The following is a 26,622-nucleotide window of genomic DNA, read 5'->3' as shown; positions in this document are numbered from 1 at the left end:
TGGGTGTTGACGAGATAACGAATGCTATTATCAAAGTTAGCACAACATTTACTATGAAACCACTAACAGACATAGTAAGTTCATCTTTTGAGAGTGGTGTGTTTCCAAATAATCTAAAAACTGAAAAAGTAACACCTTTGCATAAGGAGGGTGCCAAAAGTGATATTGCTACTTATAGGCCAGTTTCAGTATTGTCAGGCATCAGCAAAATTGTGGAAAAAATGTTCCTTAGAAGATTAACAGTTTTCTTAAATAAAGAGGGGCTGATAAGTGACTCCCAACATAGGTTCAGAACTGGAAGATCAACTCAGGCAGAAAATTTTTCCTTCTTAAACGAAATATTAAAAGCAGTGCATGATAAGCAACATGTATCTGGGATATTTCTGGATCTAAGTAAACTCTTCGATGTTATTGATCATGGCATTCTCTTCCATTAATTCAGTAATTTTGAAATTAGAGGCCAGTCTGAAAGGTGGCTCCAGTCATACCACAGTAATCATCAGCATATTACAGAAATAAAACACAAAAATACTGAAACACAAAAAAATTCTACTTTTTACAGTGATGACGGTCGGTTCTGGGACCTGTCCTATTTCTGCTGTATATAAATGACTTGGCTAGTAAAATACATGATGGAACCACTGTACTCTTTGCAGATGACACTAATATTTTAATTAAACCACAGAATGAGGAAAAATCTGCAGGAGGCTGCAATATCAGTTATGCATACCTTAATGCACTGGTTCAGGACCAATAGGCACATCATAAATTCTGAAAAAACTCCGGCAGTTAACTTCCACACCACACAAGACCTCCATCCTGCAAACCCTGTTTTTACTATCGAAGGAAAAAATGTGTCGAAAGTCAGTCATACAAAATTTCTAGTCATTCATGTTCAAACAGAATTGAAGTGGGAGGTGCACCTCAACAATTTAAATAAGAGACTGAATTCACTAGCATATGCTGTTCGGATCCTTGATCAGAATACAAGCTGCTCATCAGTGCTGACAATGTACGATTGTAGTATACAGTCGCTACTTATGTACGGAATAAATTTTTGGGGGAATTCCACAAATTCTACAAAAACATTTAAAATACAGAAAAAAATGATCAGGGTGATAAAAAAGCTAACTGCAAGGATTCCTGTAGACCCCTTTTTAAAACTCTCAAAATATTGCCGCTGCCTTGCTTGTATGTATACAAAATACTAAATTTCACAAACGGGAGCGTCTTAAAAAAGGAAAATCTCTTCAGACACAACTATGATATACACACATATGAAACTAGGCACAAGATGAAACTACACACGAACACAGTAAATACAAATTAGGCACAAGATGAACCTACAATGAACACAGTAAATACAAATTTACGCAAAAGACGAGTGTATCACACTGGAGCTATGTTAGACAACCATTTGCGATACCAACATTAAATGCATTAAAAAAGTTAAAACAGTTCTTGCTTGACCACTGCTTCTATTCTTTGTCTGGATTATGGAACATTGTAATAAGTAAACCTCATTTACCAAATATTACTAATTGTCAATTCATAACATAGTTTGTACTCTGCTTATCATGTAACCTCACTTAATAACTGCTATTATCACATGTAGAAGCAATGTAGCACACCAACCTACATTATTATGCGTTTTGATTATGTCAACAATGTTGTCAAAATGACTACTGTATTGTAAATTAACTAGGTTTACCAGTGCCCTATATCACATGTACAAACAATGGAATAAAATGATTCTTGGACAAATAAAGAAAAGACATGGGATAGCGATAGCACATATACAGATGACATAAGGTACACATAAGGTATAAATCAAATCATGGAAAATCCAGGATGGAAAGTAACAATAATATGAGAAGGAAAGTTGCTACTCAGCATATAGTGGAGATGCTGAGTCACACATAAGCACAACAAAAAGAGTTTCACACTTAAAGCTTTTGCCCAATGGCCTTTGTCAACAATAGACACACATACGCACACACACACACTCACGCAAATGCAACTCACACACACGACTGATGTCTCAGCACCAGTGCATGATGGGAATGGTGACTGGATGGGAGTTAGGAGGAGGCTGGGGCAGGGAGGGGAACAGACAGTATGGTGGGGATGGCGGACAGTGAAATGCTGCAGGTTAGGTGGTGGGCAGGGGAGAAGTGGAGAGAAGGGCGGGGGGAAGTAGCAGAAAAGGAGAGAAAAAGAGAGGAAAAATAAAATAGAAAGACTGGGTATGGTAGTGGAATGACAGTTGTGTAGTGCTGGAATGGGAGCAGGGAAGGGGCTGGGTGTGTGAGGACAGCGACTAACAAAGGTTGAGGTCAGGTGGGTTACGGGAATGTAAGATGTATTGTAGGGAAAGTTCCCACCTGTGCAATTCAGGAAAGGTGGTGTTGGTGGGAAGGATACATATGGCACAGGCTGTGGAGCAGTCATTGAAATGAAGGAGATATCATGTTTGGCAGCATGTACAGCAACAGGGTGGTCCACTTGTTTCTATGCCATAGTTTGTTGGTGGCCATTCATGTGGACAGACAGCTTGTTGGTTGTGATACCTACAAAGAATGCAGCACAGTGGTTGCAGCTTAGCTTGTAGACAACATGACTGGTTTTGACAGGTAGCCCTGCCTTTGATGGGATAAGTGGTGTTAGTGACCGGACTGGAGAAGGCGGTGGTGGCAGGATGTATGGGACAGGTCTTGCATCTAGGTCTATAACAGGGGCATGAGCCATGAGGTAAGGGATTGGGAGCAGAGGTTGTGTAAGGATGGATGAATATATTGTGTAGGTTTGGTGGACAGTGGAGTTCCACTGTGGGAGGTGTGGAAAGGATAGTGGGCAGGACATTTCTCATTTCAGGGAAAGATGAGAGGTAAACCCTGGCAGAGAATGTAATTCAGTTGTTCCAGTCCTGGGTGATAGATACTGAGTTACAAGGGGAATGCTCCTCAGTGGCCAGATGGTGGGACTTTGGGAGGTGGTGGGAGACTGGAAAGATAAGGCACAGGAGATCCTTATTTTCAAAGACTGCTTCACAGCCTGTGCCATACGATCCTTCCCACCAACACCAGCTTATCAGAACTGCACAGGTGGGAAATTTCCCTGCAATACATCCTATGTTCCCATAACCCTCCTGGCCTCAACCTTCATTAGTTGCTGTCCTCACCCATCCAGCCCCTTCCCTGCTCCCATTCCAGCCTACACAGCCGTCATTCCACAACCACACTCAGTCTTTTTATTTTATTTTATTCTCTGTATTTCTCTCCTTTTCCACTACTTCCCCACCACCACCAACACCTCTCCCTTTCCCTCTGCCCAACCTGCAGCATTTCGCTGTACGCCATCCCCACCATACGATCTGCCCCCTCCCCGCCCCAGCCTCCCCTCCTTACCCCCACCCAGTCGTCACTCCCATCATGCACTAGTGCTGTTGTTCGCAGTGTGGTTTTAATTGCCTGAGACTGTAGTGTGTGTGTGTGTGTGTGTGTGTGTGTGTGTGTGTGTGTGTGTGTGTGTGTGTGTGCGCGCGCACATACATGTGTGTATTGTTGACAAAGGCCATTGGTCAAAAGCTTTAAGTGTGAAACTCTTTTTGCTGTGCCTATCTGCGACTCAGCATCTCCGCTATATGGTGAGTAGCAACTTTCCTTCTTGTAATAAAGAATGCCTACACATCAAATTTCAGGCATTACTTCTCACCGCAGACAATGCAGTGCCTAACAGTCTTCACGTAACAACCAAGAGCAGCAGCATTCGCATAGAGTTGTCAGTGCAGACAGACAAGCAACAGTAAGTGGAATAACAGCAGAAATGAATGTGGGATGCACAAAAAGTATCCATTAGGACAGTGCAGTGAAATTTGGGGTTAATGGGCTATGGCAACAGATAACCAACACAAGATCCTTTGCCAATACTATGACATCACCTGCAGCACCTCTCCTGGACTTGTGACTGTACCCTATATTACTGGGAAACAATGGCCTGGTCAGATAAGTCCTGATTTCAGTTAGTAAGAGAAGATGTTAGGATTCGATTGTGGCACCGACTCAATGGAGCCATGGACCCAAGTTGTCAGCAATGCACTTTGCAAGCTGGTGGCTCCATAATGGTATGGGCTATGTTTGCATGGAACGGACTGGGTACTCTGGTCCAAATGGACTGATCATTGACTGGAAATAGTTATATTCAGCAACTCAGAAACCATTTGCAGCCATTCATGGACTTTTTCACAACTGGTTTGAAGAACATTCTGGACATTTTGAGTGAATGACTTGACCACCCAGATCACCTGGTATGAATCCAATCGGATGTTTATGGGATATAATTATATGGTCAGTTTGTACACAAAATTCTGCACTGGCAACAATTTCATTAACTATGGACAGCTATAGATGCAGCATGGTTTGATATTTCTGCAAGGGACATCCAATAAATCGTTGAGTCCATGCCACATCAAATTGTTGCACTACATTGGGCGAAAGGAGATCTGACATGATATTAGGAAGTATCCCATGACTTATCACCTCAGTGTAGATATAGACATTAGGCTGCACGATTTCAACAGACTAGGTTAAAAATGATTTTTCAGAATTTAAGTGTTTAGTTTCAATGCACATGCCGAATTCTACATGAACATTAGGGAGCCATACACTCTGCTACTGGATCTAAGGAAAATGCTTGAGATGGTATATACACAGCTGTAGGTATAATTTTAGGATGAAAATAATGATAACACAGCAGATGCAAACAACCTCCCAATGACTGCAAACCACACATCATCAATGGATTTAAAAAGAATTGCACACTGCCAGACAGCTGTTATAAGGAACAATCCATTAATATTATACACCTAACTACTCACAGAAGGCTCAAATAGTGAGTCAAAATTGATAATAAATGTTTAGCAAGCAATAAAACTTCTTATTCCCATTTTCATCACTTTACAGTAGTCATTTAGTCACTCACCTCCAATTATCAACCAGTGACAAGATTTTCATTCAAATAAACAAATAATTACCTAGCTCTACAAGAGGGTATTATCAGAATGATTGTTTTTCATCCAGCACAGTGCTCAAATAATAATTTCCACCTCTTTTTCAGGAAACTGAAATACCATACTTACCCCATTATAAGTTGAGGTTTCTTCCTATGTTAATCACTCGAAAAATACAGGGTCATCTTACGTTCACAGACTGAACTACTGTTCCTGGTGCCAATGGTTTTACATTGCACAACGGCTTAATATATGGGCCATGGTATTTTCACAGATGATGCTTTGGCAACTGAGGTCATGCACAGATTTAATTTGAAGACTCTGGCAGTGTGGGAGTTGGAACAGTTGCAGCAGCTGGCAAGCACTAAGACAAACGTGAGGAGGGGAGTGGTAAGTGGGCAACAAATTTCGCCATGATGCTAACCATGGGGTTGTATGCTGCATACCTTGGCTTTTTATGAATGATTACCATGATTAAGCTCCACTTTACCTGGATCCAATTGTAGTAGGTATTGAACTTATTTTAAAATTAGACAATACTCAAGAATATAACATTTTTCTACAGGACACATATTGATGTTAACAAAAACATGATTTCACAGACCACTTGAAACATCGCATAACAAATGAAACATTAACTAATGATGCTAAAGCTGCTACTGCTCTACAGCACTGTTGATTTTCAACATTGACAACGCCATTGCCCTGAAGTATGACTTCTACTGACTCAGTTAAAAGGACCTGATGCCAGATTCATTGAAGGTTGTTTGGAACAGAATACCATTCTCTTTGCTTAATGGAAAGAAAATGTTAGTGCTGCATTCTTTCAAAGGACGCTCCACGCAGGAAGTTACAGATCTGACATCAAAGGACAACACAGAAAAAAATGAAGTGAAGATAAAAATTAATGTAAACTATTTCTTTCTGTTTGTTTCATTTCTTCTTGTATTATCAAAATGTAGACAATTAATAAATGGCATAAGTTAAGAATGGGCATAATGTTAACTTTTTTAGGCAGATACTTTATATAAGTAAAACAAGTTGCAATTTTAGTTAGTAAGAATATGACACAAAAAAATGGAACCTCTTAAAAAAGGGGGACAAGGTCTCATCTTATAATCAAGGTCATCTCTTGGTTGGGTAAATATGGTAATATGAGTGCTACTAGATAATACAACATGATACACATGTACACACAAAGCATTAACAAGACAAACAATTTTCCTTCATAAATTTATATGAATACATTATTAGGTGCAAATTGCCTGATATACATTTCCATGGAAGTGAGGAACGTCCTGTCGACAATGAGGTCATTAGAGATGGAGCACACACATGGATTATTTCAAGGATGTGGAAGGAAATCAGCCATGCCCTTTCAAAGGAACCACCCCAGCATTTGATGGAGTGATTATCATGAAAAATCTAAATCTGGATGGTCAGATGTAGATTTGAATCACTAGCCTCCTGAATGAAATCCAATGTGCTAACCACTCACTAAATGTATATACATCTCCAGCTCTTTAGGTTTTAGTGTTACACTTAGTACTGAACACATCATGTGATTTCTGAATTGAGTATATTTATTTGGCAATGATGCATGTACACAGACCTACATCTATTGGCAAAAAATATGGGAAACAAAGAACTAAATATGAGCTCAAAAAAATTAAGTGTACTCAGTAGGTCCACTCAAAATTTATAAGAATTCATTGTTAAACTCTTTAAGTATAATCTGAAATAGATCTTACAAATAAATGATTATCAACTTTATGTCTTCTTTCTAAGTTATAGAATCCATGCTCTTCTCATTGCTATTTCAAAGAATTTAATACTTCTCAGTTGAAATGAAGCTGCAGTTCTATACAGTTTACAACATTCTAAACAAGGACATAATATATATGAGTAAGCCAGTTCCAAACCAAACTAATTACTTGTTGAATATACTGTGAGGTGATACATATTGAAAAGCATTAAACTGCCAAGATAGTGAGGAAATACACTTCAGATCGTTAACAATTTGGCTTCAATAGAGCTCACTTCTTTATCTATGTGAAGAATATACTGACAGACAAATTATTGGTAGACTGTACAACAACACTAACATTTAAAAAACACACACGTGGCTGGGTTTGGGAGTCTGTGTGGTTATGTACATTAGAGTATGTACTTATACTAGTATGTACTTAAACTAGAGAAAGAACAGCAGCTTAAAAAATTAGCTAAATTTCAATGGTGTTACATGTGGCTCTCTACTAAATATCAACAACCTGCCTTTCCTTATTTTTATTAATTGTTTCAATCAAAACTACTACATCATATTCTAGTTCACATCCACCATTCATATTGAGTCTTTTTCAAACAACGTAGTGTAATTTGTGCAGCCAATATCATCATTCTAAAGAGACAAGTTCAATGACGTCACACTCTTCAAAGTTTTACTACTAGTTTCATACGTATTACATATGAACTTACGACTTATTTGTTTTGAACATGAAACGAGCTACTTTCTTATGCAGAAGTTTATGATGTTATACAGAGCTTTCCCATCAGGCTGATTAGTTGCTCCGGTTGACGCAGCTAAGAAAGCCTACTTAGAAAAATGGAATAATGCAGAATAGTTTAATTTAAAACTGATACTAATTAACTTGGCTATATGCAGGAAGTCGTTTCTGAAAGTATTTGTATGGAGTGTAGCCATGTATGGAAGTGAAACATGGAAATGTGGTGCTACAGAAGAATGCTGAAGATAAGGTGGGTAGATCACGTAACTAATGAGGAGGTATTGAATAGGATTGGGGAGAAGAGAAGTTTGTGGCACAACTTGACTAGAAGAAGGGATCGGTTGGTAGGACATGTTCTGAGGCATCAAGGGATCACAAATTTAGCATTGGAGGGCAGCGTGGAGGGTAAAAATCGTAGAGGGAGACCAAGAGATGAATACACTAAGCAGATTCAGAAGGATGTAGGATGCAGTAGGTACTGGGAGATGAAGAAGCTTGCACAGGATAGAGTAGCATGGAGAGCTGCATCAAACCAGTCTCAGGACTGAAGACCACAACAACAACATATGCAGTTGTAACACACACTAACTGGAAGGCAAAGGACATTCATTGCCCCTCAAGATGATTTGCCAGTTACTTAAAATAACAGTTCTAATCTTGTTTCTGGCAGAGTACTGAAAGAAATGTGAACAGCAGAAACTGAACAGATTTGTAAAACAGGGTACTGTAGCATGAAGACTGTTAACAACTTCACGTCATGGGTTTAACACCAAGATAAACGCTTACACTGCGAAATTATATCTGCAACAGCAACAAAAAGGAAAGTGCACAAAAAAATATAGCCATAAGCACTTTATTAAAGTTCCATTTATGTCCTCAAGCATTTGAAATGCTCACCAAATATTGTAATACATGTTGGCAGTCACTGATGCAGTCACTTCTGAACAGACTAAGGAGATTTCTGCAATATCATTCCACATGCTGCAACAATGCAATATTTTAAATCTTTTTGGGTTGTCAGAAGTTGAGTGTAGACTTAATTTTGAGTTTAGCTCACAGAATAAAGTCCAGCAGTGACAAATCAAGCTATGTGAGCACTTTCCTCACTGCAAGCAAATAGAGAGCCAACCACCCATATATTTACATATTTCAAGTCATACTTCCTCTATGAAAGCCAGTAGCACTACAGTAAGAAATTGTGTGTATCTTTTCCCCTTAAGGTTTCTTCAATGAAATACAGAACAGTCATCTTGTCTCCAGTAATATTGCACTAAATATTCATCTCTTATGCTCAGCCTGCCTCAGCCACTGCAGATTCCTTGTGGCCTAATAATGTATGTTTCTTGCATTCTTTTCATGATTTGTACTGGCAGCTTCATCAATATAGAGAATTAATTGAGGAAAGAACCTATTGTTCTGATGTCACATTAGAAATGAGTGAGATAATTCCATACATCTTCAGCAATCTTGCTGATTATTCTGCTGGTGCAGTGACACATGATACACATGGAAGCTGTTTCCATGCAAAATGGAAATAATGTTGAGCTGACTTATTTGCAATTTCTCTGGAGCTACCATGTGCATTATGATCAACAACTCCAAGAACATCAATTTCATCCACACTGATCCTTTCAGGTTTGCTGCTTACCTTTTGCCTAGTGTTCCAATGCCTGTGAAATAACAATGTTTCACACATTTATTGAATTGTCATTCTTGTTGGACATAGTCCATTGGGATACTTTTGTGTGCACATGTTGACTGTTCCCTTACACGCCTTCTGTGTTCTCCATACAGAAGTAGCATATTTAGTTTCTCTTGGTTTGTGTAAGACATTAATTTTCACAAATTAAGCAGCACAAACTCAAATGGAGTGAGAACTACATTTCCTCTGTGGCCCTTTTATATTGGCACCACAATAGTGCAATACTGTTTCCTCCTCATCTGACATAACACATTCCATACTTGGGAACAAAATCACAAACTTTTGCATAAGACAGCAATTGGTTTCAGTTCAAAATAGATAAATCATAAGTTTTAAATATTGCAATTACTCTGAAATTAGTAATTGGATTTTGAAGAGTGAAACACCAGTGAATTCATATCTTTTACAATTATGACACAAGCAGTAGAAATTATCATAGTTCCCCATAAAATGAGACTTCTCCTTGTTTAGTGAATACTTTTTCAAAATTCATCTAGGTGAAAACAGAATTACAATACCCTAAACAGTTCCTGAAATATATGAGGTGAACAACCTAGCTGAATCACCCTGTATAACACCATTCCACTGTTTCTTTTCCATGGCCTATGTAATCATGAGCCCCTTGGGGGTGAAGAACTCTTTTGTTGTGTTTCACATTGTCCCATTGTGGAGATAGTACTATTTAGTTTCTTTTGCACTTTCAATTGTGTTAGCAGTGCTAATAAACTTTTCACAGCATAAAGGCTTTGAACACTTCCATTCCTCTAGTGTTGCAGAGTCTCTACTAGCTTTTAGGCTACTGCTGTTGTAATACTGAATACAAATTTTCCAATACACAACCACACAAGTCACACAAACACACACTAAAGAGACTACGTCACCTCTTTTAAGGATTGTGCAACAACTTGTGTCAGATCAGTAAAACATACAATTAGTGTAGAAAATGAACAGAACTAGAGATTAACATCACAGCAATTATCTTCACAGTTATAAGAAACTGCAGCTACTTCCTCATGACCCCCAAAATGATGATCACTTCAAAGACAATATAGAATGTAATGTTATTCTGTGTATTTCAGGAAAATATGGAACAACTGTTGAATAGTAGCAGTCGTGCAGGATACTTCATGGAACAGTCAAGAGGATTCTTCTTTTGAGTAGTGACAAATCACTAAGGAGCAATGAAATGAAACAGTCAAAAATATTACAAACTGATTCTTAGTAAATGGTCTAATGCTTAACTTTGGGGGAGGGGGGGGGGGGGGAGAACACATTACACTTGAATTTTAGATCACATATTACAGATCTTCTCAAACATTTCAGTTCAAAAATATATGCTTTATGTGTAATTGCTGATTTCAGTGATGAAAGCATTAGAAAATTTGCTGACTTTGTGTACTTCCATTCAGTGATGTCATATGGAATAATTTTCTGTGCAATTCCACATAAAGTACTTATTGAACAAAATCATGCTGTGAGGATAATATCTGGCCTCATCCTTGAGCTCTATGTAGGTAACTATTTACAAAATTAGGCATATTAACAACAGTTTCACAACACATTTACTCTCTTACAGAGTTGGTTGTGAAGAATTAGACACACTTTGAAAATAGTGGTAGCATTCATAAAAATTTAGTTTGTTCAATATCGATTAGTACTCCCCCATGTAACTCCTGCAAGGCAGCTGTTTGAAATGTGTGTCGATGTATGTGTGAAGACAGACTATAGTACTATCTACAGCCAGCAGTGGTATTGCTACTTCCCACAGGTGGTGCACTGCAGCAACACTTGTTCTGACTTGTGAGTATGTTGGTGGACACTGATAAGACAGGACGGAAGCAGACAAGCATGGGCAACGGCAGACAGTGTGGTTTCTTAGGAGGGAAGGAGTGACTGCTTCAGACATTCAAAAGAGGTTAGGTGCTGTAAGTGGGGAAGCACCAAGTTGCAGATCCATGTTTTGTTGGGTATAAAGAGTTCAGAGGCACAGGAACTGGGCTGAAAAACACAAAAGCACAGACCGTCCAGTCACTGCATGCAAACCAAACAATGCACATCATATTAATGACATGATAATAGGGCTCAGCAAATCACATTCGATGAACCAGAGAAGGCACCAGGTCTATCATAGGGATACTTTCACACCACCATCTATGAGGATTTTAAGATAGAGAAAGTGCCAATCATGCAGAAAGAGAAGGGTACGGAGATATGCCAAAATCGGTCCACAGTACAGTACAGATCTAGTGGAATTCTTTTAGAAAAAAAAAAGAGAGAGAGAGAGAGAGAGAGAGAGAGACAGAGACAGAGAGAGGGGGGGGGGGGAGAAGAAAAGAAACATGCCAGCCTATGGGGTGGAAGAATACTGGGAACTCTTGTCCCAAGAAGTTACTGCCAAAATTAATCCCCCCTGTGGGTCCGGGGGTAAAAACAGGCCCACAGTATTCCTGCCTGTCGTAAGAGGTGACTAAAAGGAGTCTCACATGTTTCGGTGCTTACGTGATGATACCCTTTTGGGTTTGACCTCCATATTTCAAAATTATTCCGAAGAGTGAGCCAACTGAGAAAGGGCGCCTTACTTGGTGCATTGTGTCCATCATACATTGAGATATTTAGTCCCCTTTCTCGTCATCACATACAGTCCCACCCATTCTTTATGTCTCAGTGAGGATACGCCATGCACAATGCAATGCCGCTTTCTGTGCCGACGATGACCTTGGACTTCTTTGCACCTGATATCCAGTGTGGTAGCCAGTCCATTGTGGTTGAGCCACCATGTACCCAGTTGGTTGTGGCTCCCTGACAATACAGGGATCGCTCTGCTGATGTCTGCGCCGTTAACTCCTCACATATACCAAGGAGTAGATGCCTATCTCCCTGGGGCATAGGGACTCCCAGCAATGGCCATCCTGCCAGGTAGCCCTTGCTGCAGCTGGGTGGCACTCATGGGGAGGGCCCTTGATCGGAGTGGGTGGCAGCAGGGCGGATGACACACAATGAAGCAAGGTGCATCATCTCTTGCTGGTGGCTGGCCACCAGCAGTCTCTAAGCATTCGAGGGCTCAATTTAATGCAAACACGTATGACCCCAAATCATTCCCCTCCCTGGCCACACCATGGGAGGAACGAAAGGCTAAGGTTGGCAGTGAAGCTTATTCACCCCGGGACCTAGTATGTACGAGAGCTGACAGGGAGTCTTTCACGACAATGAAGTCTCCGTTCTTTGTAAAGCATTTAGAAGACAAGTTTGGGGAGGGGGAGGGCTTATCTAAAATGTGCTCTGGGTCAGTCTTAATAAAAACAGCATCCTCTGCCCAGTTACAGGCATTACTCGTCTGTGACAAGTTGGGGGATGTTTCTGTTACCATTATGCCCCAAAAGAATTTAAATATGGTCCAGGGTATTATATTCCACAGGGATCTTTTTTTGCAGTCTGATGACGAGCTGCATGCCAATTTGGAGCAGTGAGTCATTCATTTCATCCGGCGCATTCATTGGGGTCTGAGAGATAATCAGGTTGCCACCAGTGCCTTCACCTTGGCCTTCGAGGGTGATACATTGCCTGAGAAGGTCAAGGTGATGGTTTACCGCTGTGACGTCAAGCCATATATCCCTCCCCTGATGCAGTGCTTTAAGTGCTGGAAGTTCAGCTACATGTCTTCCCACTGTACTTCCAGCCCCACATGTCGAGACTGTGGGACCCATCACATCCCAATACTCCATGGGCCCCACCTCTCATCTGTGTTAACTGTGGAGAACATCATTCACCTTGATAGCCAGACTGTAGGATTTTACAGACAGAGTGGAAAATAATGGAATATAAGACCCTGGACCAACTGACCTACACTGAGGCTAAGCGAAAGTTTGAACGCCTCCATCCTGTTTGTATAACCTCCTCTTATGCCGCCGCTATCACTGTTCTAGCCTCATCAGCTCCACCTACAACAGTCACCTCTCAGAGCCGGAAGACAACACCTGCCCCCTTGCTCGTGGGGGGCACTACCTTCCCTGTTGCTCCTGCCCCACCTACTTCGGGAACAACACCCTCCCATCCCACCCATCGGGGACGTCCATCCCCACTTCTAAGCCAGAGAATCATCCAACTTCTTTGGCTCCTCTTGCTCACAAGGGGTCCCTTGGGTCCCTCAATTCCCAGGTTTCCACCAGTGGGAAAGATGATGCCCACCAGTGGGAAAGATGACGCCCGCCAGTGGCTGAAGTGCCCACAAGCAGTCTCTGTCCCAGAGACTGAATCAGTGAAGCCCCCCACCCCGCAGCCATTGAAACCCAAGGAGCAGCAAGAAAAGTCCAAGAAGAATACCTCTAAGACCAAAGAACTTGCACTGGAACCCACCCCAACACTCCCTACAAACCTCCATCTGAGGATGAGGAGGAGATTCTGGCGTTCGCTGAGGACCTAGATCTCGCCGGACCTTCAGACAAGATGGATGTCAATCACACACATCCTCAATCGGTGGCGCCAGGTGACCCAGTGGCGAAATCTGCCTCCTCGGTCCCTTCACACCTTTTTCAGCCATGGACAATGTCATTCTCCAGTGGAATTGCAGTGGTTTTTTCCACCACCTTGCTGAGCTCCGACAACTTCTCAGCCTTCATCCTTTCTTCCGCATTGCTCCGGCGATGCAAACCCCCACCCTCCATGGCTATCGGGGTTATTATAAGAATCGGGCAGCTTATGAGAGGGTATCTGGTGGTGTCTGCATCTACATCCTTAACTCTCTTTACAGTGAGTGTGTATCTCTTCAAACACCTTTAGAGGCTGTCGCTGTTCGAGTGTGGACGCCTCAGGCTGTTACTGTCTACAGTATCTATCTTCCACCAGATGGTGATGTCCCACAGCATGTAATGGCTGCACTGATAGACCAACTGCCGCCAACTTTTCTGTTACTGGGCGATTTTAATGACCATAACCCTTTGTGGGGTGGCGTGGAGGCAACAGGCCAAGGCACTGCCATTGAGTGAGTGTTGGCAAGGGTGGACCTTTCCCTCTTAAATTATGGTGCCTCCACACATTTCATCGTGGCGCATGGCATGTGTTCAGCCATTGACCTTTTGGTCTGCAGCCCTAGCCTTCTACCATCTGTCCAATGGAGCGTGCATGACGACTTGTGTGGCAGTGACCACTTTCTGATCTTTCTGTCACTGCCACAGCATCACTCTTCTGGGTGCCCCTCCAGATGGGTTATGAATAAGGCTGGCTGGGACTTGTTCACATCCATTGTCACTATTGAGCCTCTTTTTAATGAGGCCATTGATGTGATGGTTCACACAATCACCACTGGCATCATTTCTGCCGCAGAATCTGCAATTTCCTGTTCTTCTACACTCCTGGAAATTGAAATAAGAACACCGTGAATTCATTGTCCCAGGAAGGGGAAACTTTATTGACACATTCCTGGGGTCAGATACATCACATGATCACACTGACAGAACCACAGGCACATAGACACAGGCAACAGAACATGCACAATGTCGGCACTAGTACAGTGTATATCCACCTTTTGCAGCAATGCAGGCTGCTATTCTCCCATGGAGACGATCGTAGAGATGCTGGATGTAGTCCTGTGGAACGGCTTGCCATGCCATTTCCACCTGGCGCCTCAGTTGGACCAGCGTTCGTGCTGGACGTGCAGACCGCGTGAGACGACGCTTCATCCAGTCCCAAACATGCTCAATGGGGGACAGATCCGGAGATATTGCTGGCCAGGGTAGTTGACTTACACCTTCTAGAGCACATTGGGTGGCACGGGATACATGCGGACGTGCATTGTCCTGTTGGAACAGCAAGTTCCCTTGCCCGTCTAGGAATGGTAGAACGATGGGTTCGATGACGGTTTGGATGTACCGTGCACTATTCAGTGTCCCCTCGACGATCACCAGTGGTGTACGGCCAGTGTAGGAGATCGCTCCCCACACCATGATGCCGGGTGTTGGCCCTGTGTGCCTCGGTCGTATGCAGTCCTGATTGTGGCGCTCACCTGCACGGCGCCAAACACGCATACGACCATCATTGGCACCAAGGCAGAAGCGACTCTCATCGCTGAAGATGACACGTCTCCATTCATCCCTCCATTCACGCCTGTCGCGACACCACTGGAGGCGGGCTGCACGATGTTGGGGCGTGAGCGGAAGACGGCCTAACGGTGTGCGGGACCGTAGCCCAGCTTCATGGAGACGGTTGCGAATGGTCCTCGCCGATACCCCAGGAGCAACAGTGTCCCTAATTTGCTGGGAAGTGGCGGTGCGGTCCCCTACGGCACTGCGTAGGATCCTACGGTCTTGGCGTGCATCCGTGCGTACCTCATAATATCATGTCAGACCTCCTTTTGCCCCATGCACTGCAGCAGCTCGACATGGTACCAACTGAACAAGTCACTGGAAATTCTCTGCAGAAATATTGAGCCCTGCTGCATCTATAGCTGTACGCAATTGTGAAAGTGCTGCCGGTGCAGGATTTTGTGCACAAACTGACATCTCGATTGTGTCCCATTAACGCTTGATGCGATTCATGTCGGGTGATACTGGTGGCCAAATCATTCACTTGAACTGTCCAGAATGTTCTTCAAACCAATGAGCAGAAATGTGGCCTGGTAACATGGCACATTGTCATCCATAAAAATTCCATTGTTGTTTGGAAATGTGAAGTCCATGAATGGCTGCAAATGGTCTCCAAGTGACCAAACATAACCATTTCCAGTCACTGATTGGTTCATTCCATGCAAACACAGCCCATGCCATTATGGAGCCACAACCAGCTTGCACAGTGCCTTGATGACAACTTGGGTCCATGGCTTCATGCAGTCTGTGATACACTTGAACCCTACCATCAGCTTTGACCAACCGAATTCATGGCTCATCTGATCAGGTCACGGTTTCCCTATCATCTAGGGTCCAATCGATATGTCCAGGAATCCAGGAGAGGAACTGCAGGCAATGTTGTGCTGCTCGCAAAGGTACTCGCTTTAGTCATCTGCTACCATAACCTACTAACACCAAATTTCATGTACTGTCCTAACAGAAACAGTCGTCATACATCCCAATTTGATTTCTGTGGTTATTTCACACAGTGTTGCTTGCCTGTTAACACTGATAACTACACACAAATGCTGCTGCTCTCAGTCATTAAGTGAAGGCCACTAGCAACTGCACTGTGTCTGGTCAGAGGTAATACCTGAAATTTGGTATTCTTGGCACACTCTTGACGCTGTGTATCTTGGAATACTGAATTCCCTAACAATTTCTCAAATGTAATGCCCCATGTATCTAGCTCCAAATACCATTCTACATTAATAGTCTGTTAATTCCTATCATGTGGCCATAATCACATTGGGCACTTTTTCACATGAATCATGGTTTACAAATGACAATGATTCCAATGCACTGCCCTTTTACACCTTGTGTGTGTGATACTACTGCATCTCTATATGCGCATATTGCTATCCCATGACTTTTGTCAGCTTAGAGTCTTTTGCAACCTTAAGGTAAAGGGCTGTTCAAAGACATGGAATAAAATGTGAGGTAGATACTGAAGACACTGCAACTCTCATGAACCAAAATATACTTAATGTTGCCCACTTTGAAAGTGATGCAAAACTTCTCTGGTGTCACACAGAACACAAAAACGTCATGTGAGAGGCTTCTTCCTTCCCAGTTGAAACAGAATATAGAGATGTCTGGCATACTTTGACATTAGTGAAGCAGCACACATCAATGAATGTATTCAGCATATGTGCAAAAGAATAAATATGCTTTTGTAAACTAATTAATACAAAAAGTTGGAGTTTCTATGATTTGTTTAGTAGGTGCAGTTAAAGGAGAACTAAACCATATTGAGTTAAGTGCAGCCATGTGAAAATCATTTTGAGTTAAGTGGAGCCATGTGACTAAGCTCTTCTTGTCAGTGAAACATCATGATGGCCATAATTAACAAACAAAACAGAACCTATCACATTTATGAGGATTTTAAGATCAAAGTAAATTTACAGTCACAGACTGACACATGTTCTGTACCTCATCCTGAAGAGTTACTGTTAAAATTGTCAGAAGGCAATTTTATTCAGAATTAGACATGTCAAGCGCAACAGAACAGAGTTTGTGCTCTCTCTCTAATGACCTTGGCCTGTTAATGAGACTTTAAACCCCAATCTTCTTTTTTATTCTTCTTCTTCTTCTTCTTCTTCCTTCTCAGGAGCATATTTACAGCTTCTGTTATATGACTAGTCACAGTAATTGCTGGTCATAAACACATTCTATGGTTTATTATATCAGTGACCTCCACTCTTGTTTGGGATTTCTAGTGCTTCAGCAATATTTCAACACTATCTCAAATAAACTGAAGATAAATCCCATGAAAGCATGAACTAATTTGCTGGCATAATCATGACAAGTCCATCAGAGAAGAGCTTACCACATCATCATCTGCTATTGTAAATATTAAAATGTCATCAGCTGCCACAGCTAGTATAAACCATCAATCAGCATCACCCACTTCAAGTAGGAAAAGCAACAGAAACAAGAAACCTGTGGACAACAGGATTTTTGGTATCCAGCCATAATGAAAACTCCAAGATAACAGTGTTAAACGAAAGGAGAAATACCACCAGTGCTCACTCCCCTGTTCTAAAGATTATGACTCTAAATGTGCAGTGCCTCAAGAACAAATATTGTGAACTTGAAATAGCAGTAAGTAACATCCAACCTGATGTCTTGTGTATTACTGAACATTGGTGTAAGGACCAAGAAATTAGTAGTATTCATATTAATCCATTTAAACTGGCAAATAATTATAGTAGGAAAATTGCAAAAGGGGTGGAGTCGGTATTTACCTTAGACAACAGTTAGAATTTAAAAAGGGGTGAAGCAGAGAACTTAAGTATTGAAAAGTTTTTTGAAGCAGGTGCTGTCCAGCTATATGGCCTGATGAAAAAAGTCATAGTCATAACAGTGTATAGGTCACCATGTGGAAACATAGAAGTCTTTTTTGATAAATTAGAATTGTTGCTAAATACTATTTACAAAAAAGAAACTGTGATTATTCTTTGTGGTGATTTCAATATTAATCTTCTAGTTGAAAGTCAACAAAAAAGGCAATTTTTGGACATATTAAAGAGTTTCAACATGTCACCACACATAAACAATTCAACTAGAATAACAAATACCTCCAATAGCCTCATAGATAACATTTTCTCAAATATGTCAGAAACTGACATAGAGGTAACAAACATAGATTTAGGATTGTCTGACCACAATGCTCTCACCATTGAAATCCCTTTAAGGTCAAAGGAAGATAAAGGTGTAAATAATATTTACAAAACAAACTTCTCTGTGGACAGCTGTCATCAGTTCATAAGTATCTTAGAAAATGAAAATTGGTTAGATGTTATGAAACAGTCAAGTACAGATGAGGCATATAGTGTATTTTCATCGATTTATTTGATGAACTTTGAGATGTGTTTTCCAAAGAAACTGACCAGAATCAAGTCTACTGGATACATGAAGTCAAGTTCTTGGATGACTCTTGGAATTAAGAAATCATGTGAAAACATGAAAAAACTGAATTCAGAGTTGAGGGAGTGTACAAATATTGATTTTATAGAATATGTAAAGACGTATAGGAAAATATACCGCAGAGTAATTGCAAATGCGAAGTTATTAAGTAATAATATGGAAATAAAACAGTCCAGAAATGAACCTAAAATAGCATGGGAAATTGTGAGAAAAGAAACTGGGGTACCTACCAAAGACAAGGAAATTATTCTAAAAGATGAAGAGAATAAAATGGTAGATAAATATGCCATGCCTAATTATATAAATAATTACTTTTTAAATGTACCCCAAGACATTAAGCAGGAATCTTGGGGAGCAGATTAAGATGGAAGCACCCAAGGCAGCCAGCAGTATGATGGCAGTTCCAACAAACGAAAAGGAAGTTTTAAAAGTGATTAAAAGTCTGAAGTCCAAGATGTCAGCTGGAGTAGATGAGGTGTCAATAATATTAGTAAAGAAAACAGCTAATCAGATAGCGAAACCATTGGCACACATAGCAAACTTGTCAATGGCTGAGGGCGTGTTTGCACAAAAACTGAAAATTTCTAAAGTCATTCCCCTGTTGAAAAAGTGTGATAAACTTAAAATAGAAAACTACAGACCTGTCTCACTCCTCCCAACTTTCTCTAAAGTTTTAGAGATACTAATGAAATATAGAGTCACACATTATCTTAATATGTACAATCTGATAAACAGTAATCAGCATGTATTTCAAGCTGGGAGAAGTACCGAAACAGCTGTACTAGAATACACAAAAGAAATAATCACTAAATTGGAAGAGGGAAATAGTGTAGTTGGATAAATCTAGATTTGTCAAAAGCCTTTGACACTGTTGATCACAGCATACTTTTGAAAAAGCTTGAAGCTATAGGTATCAAGAGGACCGGTAAAAAAGTGGTTTGAGTCTTATCTGGAAAAGAGGATGCAGGTGGTTGAAATTACAGCGCCAAATATTAATCAAAAAATTAAACTAAGATCAGATCCAAGGGAGGTCACAGTAGGAGTAACCCAAGGAAGTGTATTAGGCCCCTTGCTGTTCCTCATTTACATTAATGATATTCAGGTGTCAGAGAGAAAAGCTAGAATCATGTTATTTGCTGATGATACTAGTTTAATAGTTAGTGATATGAAGCAGTCATTGCACAGTACTGTGGACCATGTCCTACAAGATATACAAAAATGGTTTAGTGCTAACAAGCTAACACTGAATGCAAAAAAACTAATTATGTGCAATATGGAAAAATAAGTGAACAGGACGACCTAAATCCCACCATGGAGGGCAAACAACTTGAAAGAGTACAGTGTGCAAAATTCCTGGGTATGCACATTGATGAGAAGATTAATTGGAAGGACCATGTCGTGAACTTAGCACTAAAACTAAATTCAGCATGTTTTGTACTTAGAATAATTTCAAGAGTTTGTAGTAATGACTGTACCAGATTAGTATATTTTGGCTATTTTCAGTCCATTGCATCCTATGGGATAGTATTCTGGGGAAAAACAAATTGTCGTCTAAATGAGATTTTCAAATTGCAAAAACGTGCTATTCGGATAATGATCCACAGCCCACCTCAAACACATTGTAGGCCCCTTTTTAAAGCATTGAAAATTTTAACAATTCCATCATTAAACATTCTGAAATGTCTGTTGGTGATCAAAAGAAATCAGGACAAAATGAAAACCAATACAGACTTCCATAATTACGATACACGGCAATGTAAAGATCTCCACATACAAGCAGTAACAAGGACCCGAAGACAGAAACATGTATGTAATCAAGGCATCAAACTTTTTAATGCACTACCAAAACATATCAAAGAGCTGGAAAATGAGGATAAATTTAAAACTGTTCTAAAGAACCACATGATTGACAAATGCTATTACAGCATAAGTGAATATCTCTGCGCAACTGTATAAAATATATGTTTAAGTTAATGTGACAAATGAAATTACATCAGTGCATAATAAATTATGTTATAAATACACTTATTAGTTGTATATTGTATTAAACAAAAGATAGATTAATATGAATTCAGCACAGATACAAATTTTGTAAAGATATTATATGGTTGCTAAAATGTACCCTGACAAATCCTATATCACAAATGTGATCATTGGGATGATAATAAATAAATAAATAAATAAATAAATAAATAAATAAATAAATATTGCACCTTTCATGCAATCTGGCAAAATACTATATTTTTCAACTACAATCTGAACATGTACAGCACATCTTAGACAGAAACAGTGTATGACACATGAAAGCCTATCTGCAAGTGTTGCAAAACCTGTGAATTCTATGCAACCTCAAAGAGCTACAGTCATTTCTGGCAGAATAAATTACTAACTGAAATTTGTCAAGAACACAATAATGATATCCCCAAATAGATTGTGCAGCAAAGGATTTCAGTATGTAATGTCACAGTAAGTGCCAAGAAGTATAAAAAGTTAAAACAACAATTGCTTCAAGTACCTTGTATTCCCACTTTGTACTGGGAATGGTAGTCACTACACATACATTTGAAAAGTATGTGCAAAGTCCGAGAGATGGCATCACTGGCACGTATCGAGGTCAAGTTCAGTTAGTAGCATATTTGGAAAGAATGCACACAAAGTTTCAGCCACACTGGTCTATTTCTTTGTGTTTGGCATTCATGTGAATCAAGGAAGTCGAGTGGTTATCAAAAAATGGATGAAGAAGAATTTTGTGTGGTGATTAAACATTACTTTCTGAAAGGCAAAACGCCTCAGGAGACTATGGAGAAGCTTGATAAACATTACGGTGACTGCACCTTCAGTTAGAACAGTTTATAAGTTCCAGCTTTGAGTCCCAGTCCAGCACACAGTTTTAATTTTCCATAAAGTTTCAAAACAATTCATACTCTGTGGCAAAGTTAAAGATTCATACTGGGAACAATCATCTAGGCTGTCGCTTACACTGCTGGAAGAACGTATACTTTGCGTATAGTCATTAGACAACTTCCCCTCTTGTAGTTTAAGGTAATCCTCAGTTTGGTGGGTCTGTGGCTTAGTAGGTAACTGCCAAACTTCAAATCTAGTAGTCAAGGATTCAGTCTTTTGTAGATGTAGATTCTTTTTAGCACCTTCAGCTTCTTTGACCTCTGGCAATGGATTGTATGTATGAAAAATACCAAGATGCACCAGGTTTGGAGTCAATGTCAAACTGTATAATCCCTATACATGGCTAGGCAAGAACTTCAAAGGTCAGAGGATGGAATGGGTCTACAACCTCCAGTAGAATTTTCCACAGTAAAATACTGTGGTATTGAACTCAGAATCTGGGTCGAGGACAGCTTTATCTCTAAGTCTAAGGTCCAAGAATGGTAGCAGAGGAAGGTTTAACAGATTAAAAATATTAAACTTTTGGCAGAGGAATTTGTCACAGGAAGGAGTGAAGGGGGATGTGCAGTGAAGTGTACAGAAGACATCAAAGGAGAAGGGGAAGATCTGATACTGTATTACAGTAACAATTAACATAATGTGCATTATCTCATTTGATGATACTTAATCTATAAAAAATGTTGGTCACTGCCTCCCACATCCCTCTTTTGTAAAATAAAGGAATCTCTTTTTCTAAATGTATTTTTCTAACAACTTCTAGACAACTGTAAGTTTGTTTTCAACTGATTAGTATACTTTTTCCTGTAGCTATTTCATTATAGTTTCATTTTGAAGATTCTTTAATACCTAGTTGCACCACACAGAGCAAACACAATTCTCAGTGGTGGCATATACATGATAAGAAACCAGTAGTATTGCAACATATTTGTATAACATAGTAACTACAAGCTGCAAGAGAGTTCTTTAAACAACCGTTACTCTAATATTATCATAATGCTTCTTCATTCCAATGTTTAATTTATATAATTAACATTTTTATTACTTGAACTAGATGTTGTGCAAGAAACAGATATTATTTTCTGGACTAATTATTTCATTATTTTGTTTTGAGGTCTCACAAGGGGAAGGTCATGAGGTCTACATTTATCATGATCCAGATCTTCATGTGTAGCTATATATTATGCTTGCAAAGTAAGCTAAGTTACACACTCTAATACAGTTAACATGTTCATGCCAGAATGTACCACTGGAGGCTCATGCTAGAGCCGTCCGTCAGGTGGTGTGTACCACTGGTGGCTCATGCTCAGTACTTTCAAATACGCTACCAGCAACACAATAATGTATGATGTATTACCTATCAGTCAGGTGCAATGAACAGTTGTGAATACTATTTTGTGTGACCCTTCAAGGAGAGAGCCTTTTGAATAAAAGAGGTATCCCATACTTTGTGATTAATTTTGTGCAAAAATATTTTATGTGATCTCTTGTTATTTTAAAAGAATGGATTTATGCCACTTCCAAAATGAAAGGTCAATGGATGGAAATAGCAGTCTAGGGCACTTGGATATGACTGCTGCCCCATGGCAAGGAAACACAAATCTCACATTCCAATATTTAATTTACAGTGTGTGTGTGTGTGTGTGTGTGTGTGTGTGTGTAAAAAAGAGCTGACATGAATAAAGTGTTCCGATTAATTACACTTTAGCTAACATTTAGAAAATTTTTAAACAGTTTTTACAAAATTACTGACCTCAGTTTCATATTTCTAATTCAAAGTAACCCATAATAATGTGGTGTCTACATAGATATTTATATGACCAATTGCTTTACTTTTTAATATCAATATTACGGTTTAAAACAACAAGTGCTACCACAAATGACACAGTTACTTCACAAATTTTCCCTATGCAAATTGCAGCTTCTGCATTTTTCATGTCATTAATACAAAAGCCATGAAGCTAAACATTAAGCAAGAACAGAAAGATTATTAACTCCTCTGCTTCAAAAATACTTTAAGAACTCAACAACTGAGTTCTTTGCTAAAAGTAAGCCATTCTATGTGTAACAGTTCACATGGAGTAAGCAAGGGCTACTGTGATAAGTTCGTTAATAATGCAGGAAAAAAAAGGAAAGTACAGTTTCAATGCAATGACATATCTGCTGCAAGCAAAATCCTCAGAAAAATAGTTATTCCAGTCTGATTATGTTACTTATGTTTATTTTGTCACATTACAACATTCTATTAGAAGCAGGCTGTGAACACATTCATTGTAACTAATAAAACAAATATTTGCAGCAATTGTATATATTAAATATGTATTATTTCAAAACTATTTGAAGTCCCTTGTTCAAATCATTGGAAGCTAAAAACAGAAAATCGTTACAGCAACTATGTATCCGAAAAATACATTTAACTAGTTACAACCCCTTGTTTAACACATCTTGTTAGCAACAGGCAACAGTAACTACTGACAATGGCAATGAAATGCATTTTTCAACAGTGACTCAAGTAAAGCAAAAATGAAAAATGTCTACTCAAACATAAAATGAACAAATTGCACATACACGCACGCACAAGGACAAGCGATCTGATTGGATATAAACCTTCTTTCCAACTGGAGGAGGGTCCCTCACCTGGCGTCTGATCGGAAATCTGGTTAGTTAATTTGGCCCTCATCAATTTTGCCAAATTTAGCATACTACGTTTCATCCAGTTGATAAACCTTGAAATGCGATCAAATGCCTCTGCAATCTTGTTGGTGTCATTGTCAGCTGTTGGAGCTGACAAGTTTGATGAACCAAAGTTACTGAGTAGCAGCGCCAAGAAAAGATTAAGGACCTGTAACATGAATAGCCAAATGCTGTTGTAGTTTTTAAGGTAAAATATTGAATATATAGTAAAATTATATAGAAAGCTGATTCATAAATTATCAACATTTCGTTATGCTATAAAAGTTAGTCAGGAATAGGACACAAATGTATAAGACATTATGTCTCTGACTAAGCACAGTTTCTTTCTTTGAGACATTTTGGTACTATTCTTTTCATACAAATGCTATCACTACAAACTATGTCTTTTCAGTTCAGCAACAGAATGATAAACTCACAAAGTAAGTAACCATTTACAATTCAGCTTTTTTACTTCAGGATGAAAAATTGCTACTGATTACTTTTTTTGTAATAAATACCTAAAATCTTAATAAAATTATATTGCATTGCATGCCTACATAGCTGTATAAATGGGAATAAAATGACTTAAAGAGATAAAATGCTATGAACTGCAAGATCAGCAATGTACACTTGGTAATTTCAAGAACATTCTATTATGTGAAACACTTACGCATAAAGCTCAACAGTTTAATTGAGATTTAATTAACAGGCCTTTAATAGCAGAGACTCTTGTCTTGGACTGATGTCATCTACACTGTACAAATAATGTATATGAAAAAGTCATGTGATTTTACTATTTTCCAATGAGTATTAGTACTGAACCGCAACAGTACAACACTTAGTCCTGAACAGTTTAACTATTATAACAAAATTTACATATAAATTAACCTGTGATCTCCTTTGTCATGTGCAATGTAAAGAATTTAAAATATTTAAACAATAAATTTAAGTAAAAGTGAAAAATCATTTAATTTTTTATTTCTTTGCTCATGTAATGCAGCTAAAATATGGTGTATCCTGTAACTTAGGACCAAAATCATACAAATGCTAGAGGGTCTGAAATTGAGTAGTTTAAGAAATCAGTGGCCAGAAATGAATATTTTTAAACAGTAAGATATCTTGAATGAACAAAATGCTGAGCACCATTCTTTACACTGTTATCACTGTCAGAGTGCCTTCCTCCAAAACCAAACATCAAGTTCAAGAACAATTGGTAGACAGAAGATGTGAGATCAGGGCTGTAAGTGAATGACTGAACTGTTCCCAACAGAATTGCTAAATAAAGTTTTGGATGACACATGCCTTGACTGAGAATTCCATTTCTTTTGTTTTGAATTGTGTACTGACATTTCCTCAGTGTTTCACTGTATTGGGCCACACTGACAGTTTCACATATGGGAAGGAACTCAACACACAGAATGCCCTGCCTCTTCCACAAGAAACTGCATGATTTTTTTGTGCTGACGATGTTGTTTCCAATTTTTGTTTCTTGGGTACCACAAGTGCCTCCACTCCATTGCTTGCTGTTTTGATTCTGGAGTGACATTAAAAACACTTGTTTCATCACTAGTCACAATTCTTTTTAAAATTTATTTCCCTCATCACTGTGGCAGGTAAGAAATGTCAAAGCACTGCTAAGTTGCTCCATTTTGTGGACATCTATAAGCATTTTGGAACCAAACAGGAGCACAATTTGAAAAAAAGTTAAGTAATTTGTGATGATCTCACATCTTCTGACTACATCTTGTTCTTGAAGCATGATTTTGGAGGAAGACACTTTGATAGTGGCGAAGACACAAAAAACGATGTCCAGCAGTGGCTGTCTTCGAAGACACAAAAAACGATGTTCAGCAGTGGCTGTCTTCACTGGTGGCATCTTTTTATGAAGAATGCATATAAAAGTTGGTTTCCCAATGTGACAAATATCTAAGCAATGGTGAAAACTGGGTAGAAAATAGTTTAAGAAATGCTCTTTCTTGTAAAAATAAATTTTGGTTCGAAAAAAATGTTTTATGAGTTTTTTCTTTTTCTAAAAACATACTTACTTTCCAGACATGCATATACAAAATCTACATGGAGTAAGAATACTTTTATCCAAGTTTTTGCAGTCTATTGTGACAACCAATATTGAGTAACTCCAGCTTAATTCTCACACACCTGCCAAGATGAGTGATGCAGATATTAGTATCAATGGCTTTGACAAACAGCTGAAACCAGTAAAATCAAATAATGCTATGGAATAACAGTCATATTCCATACACAATTTTCTGCTGCGTTAGCTCCAAAAATATAGTTCACTGGTTGGAA

General features: G+C 39.3%; 1 protein-coding gene across 1 annotated transcript in view; it reads right to left on the bottom strand.

Moving 5' to 3' along the window:
- Positions 1-26,622, bottom strand: part of LOC126199501 (sodium channel protein para-like) — a 416,386-nt gene that overhangs the window by 306,048 nt on the left and 83,716 nt on the right. Inside the window, exon 10 of the mRNA XM_049936424.1 lies at positions 24,280-24,484. Within this exon, the coding sequence (XP_049792381.1) occupies positions 24,280-24,484 (205 nt within the window). The remainder of the gene's footprint in view (positions 1-24,279; positions 24,485-26,622) is intronic.

The sequence above is a fragment of the Schistocerca nitens genome, chromosome 8 (assembly GCF_023898315.1).
Source record: "Schistocerca nitens isolate TAMUIC-IGC-003100 chromosome 8, iqSchNite1.1, whole genome shotgun sequence".
Classification (NCBI taxonomy): Eukaryota; Metazoa; Arthropoda; class Insecta; order Orthoptera; family Acrididae; genus Schistocerca; species Schistocerca nitens.
This window is presented reverse-complemented; position numbering and strand designations above follow the sequence as displayed.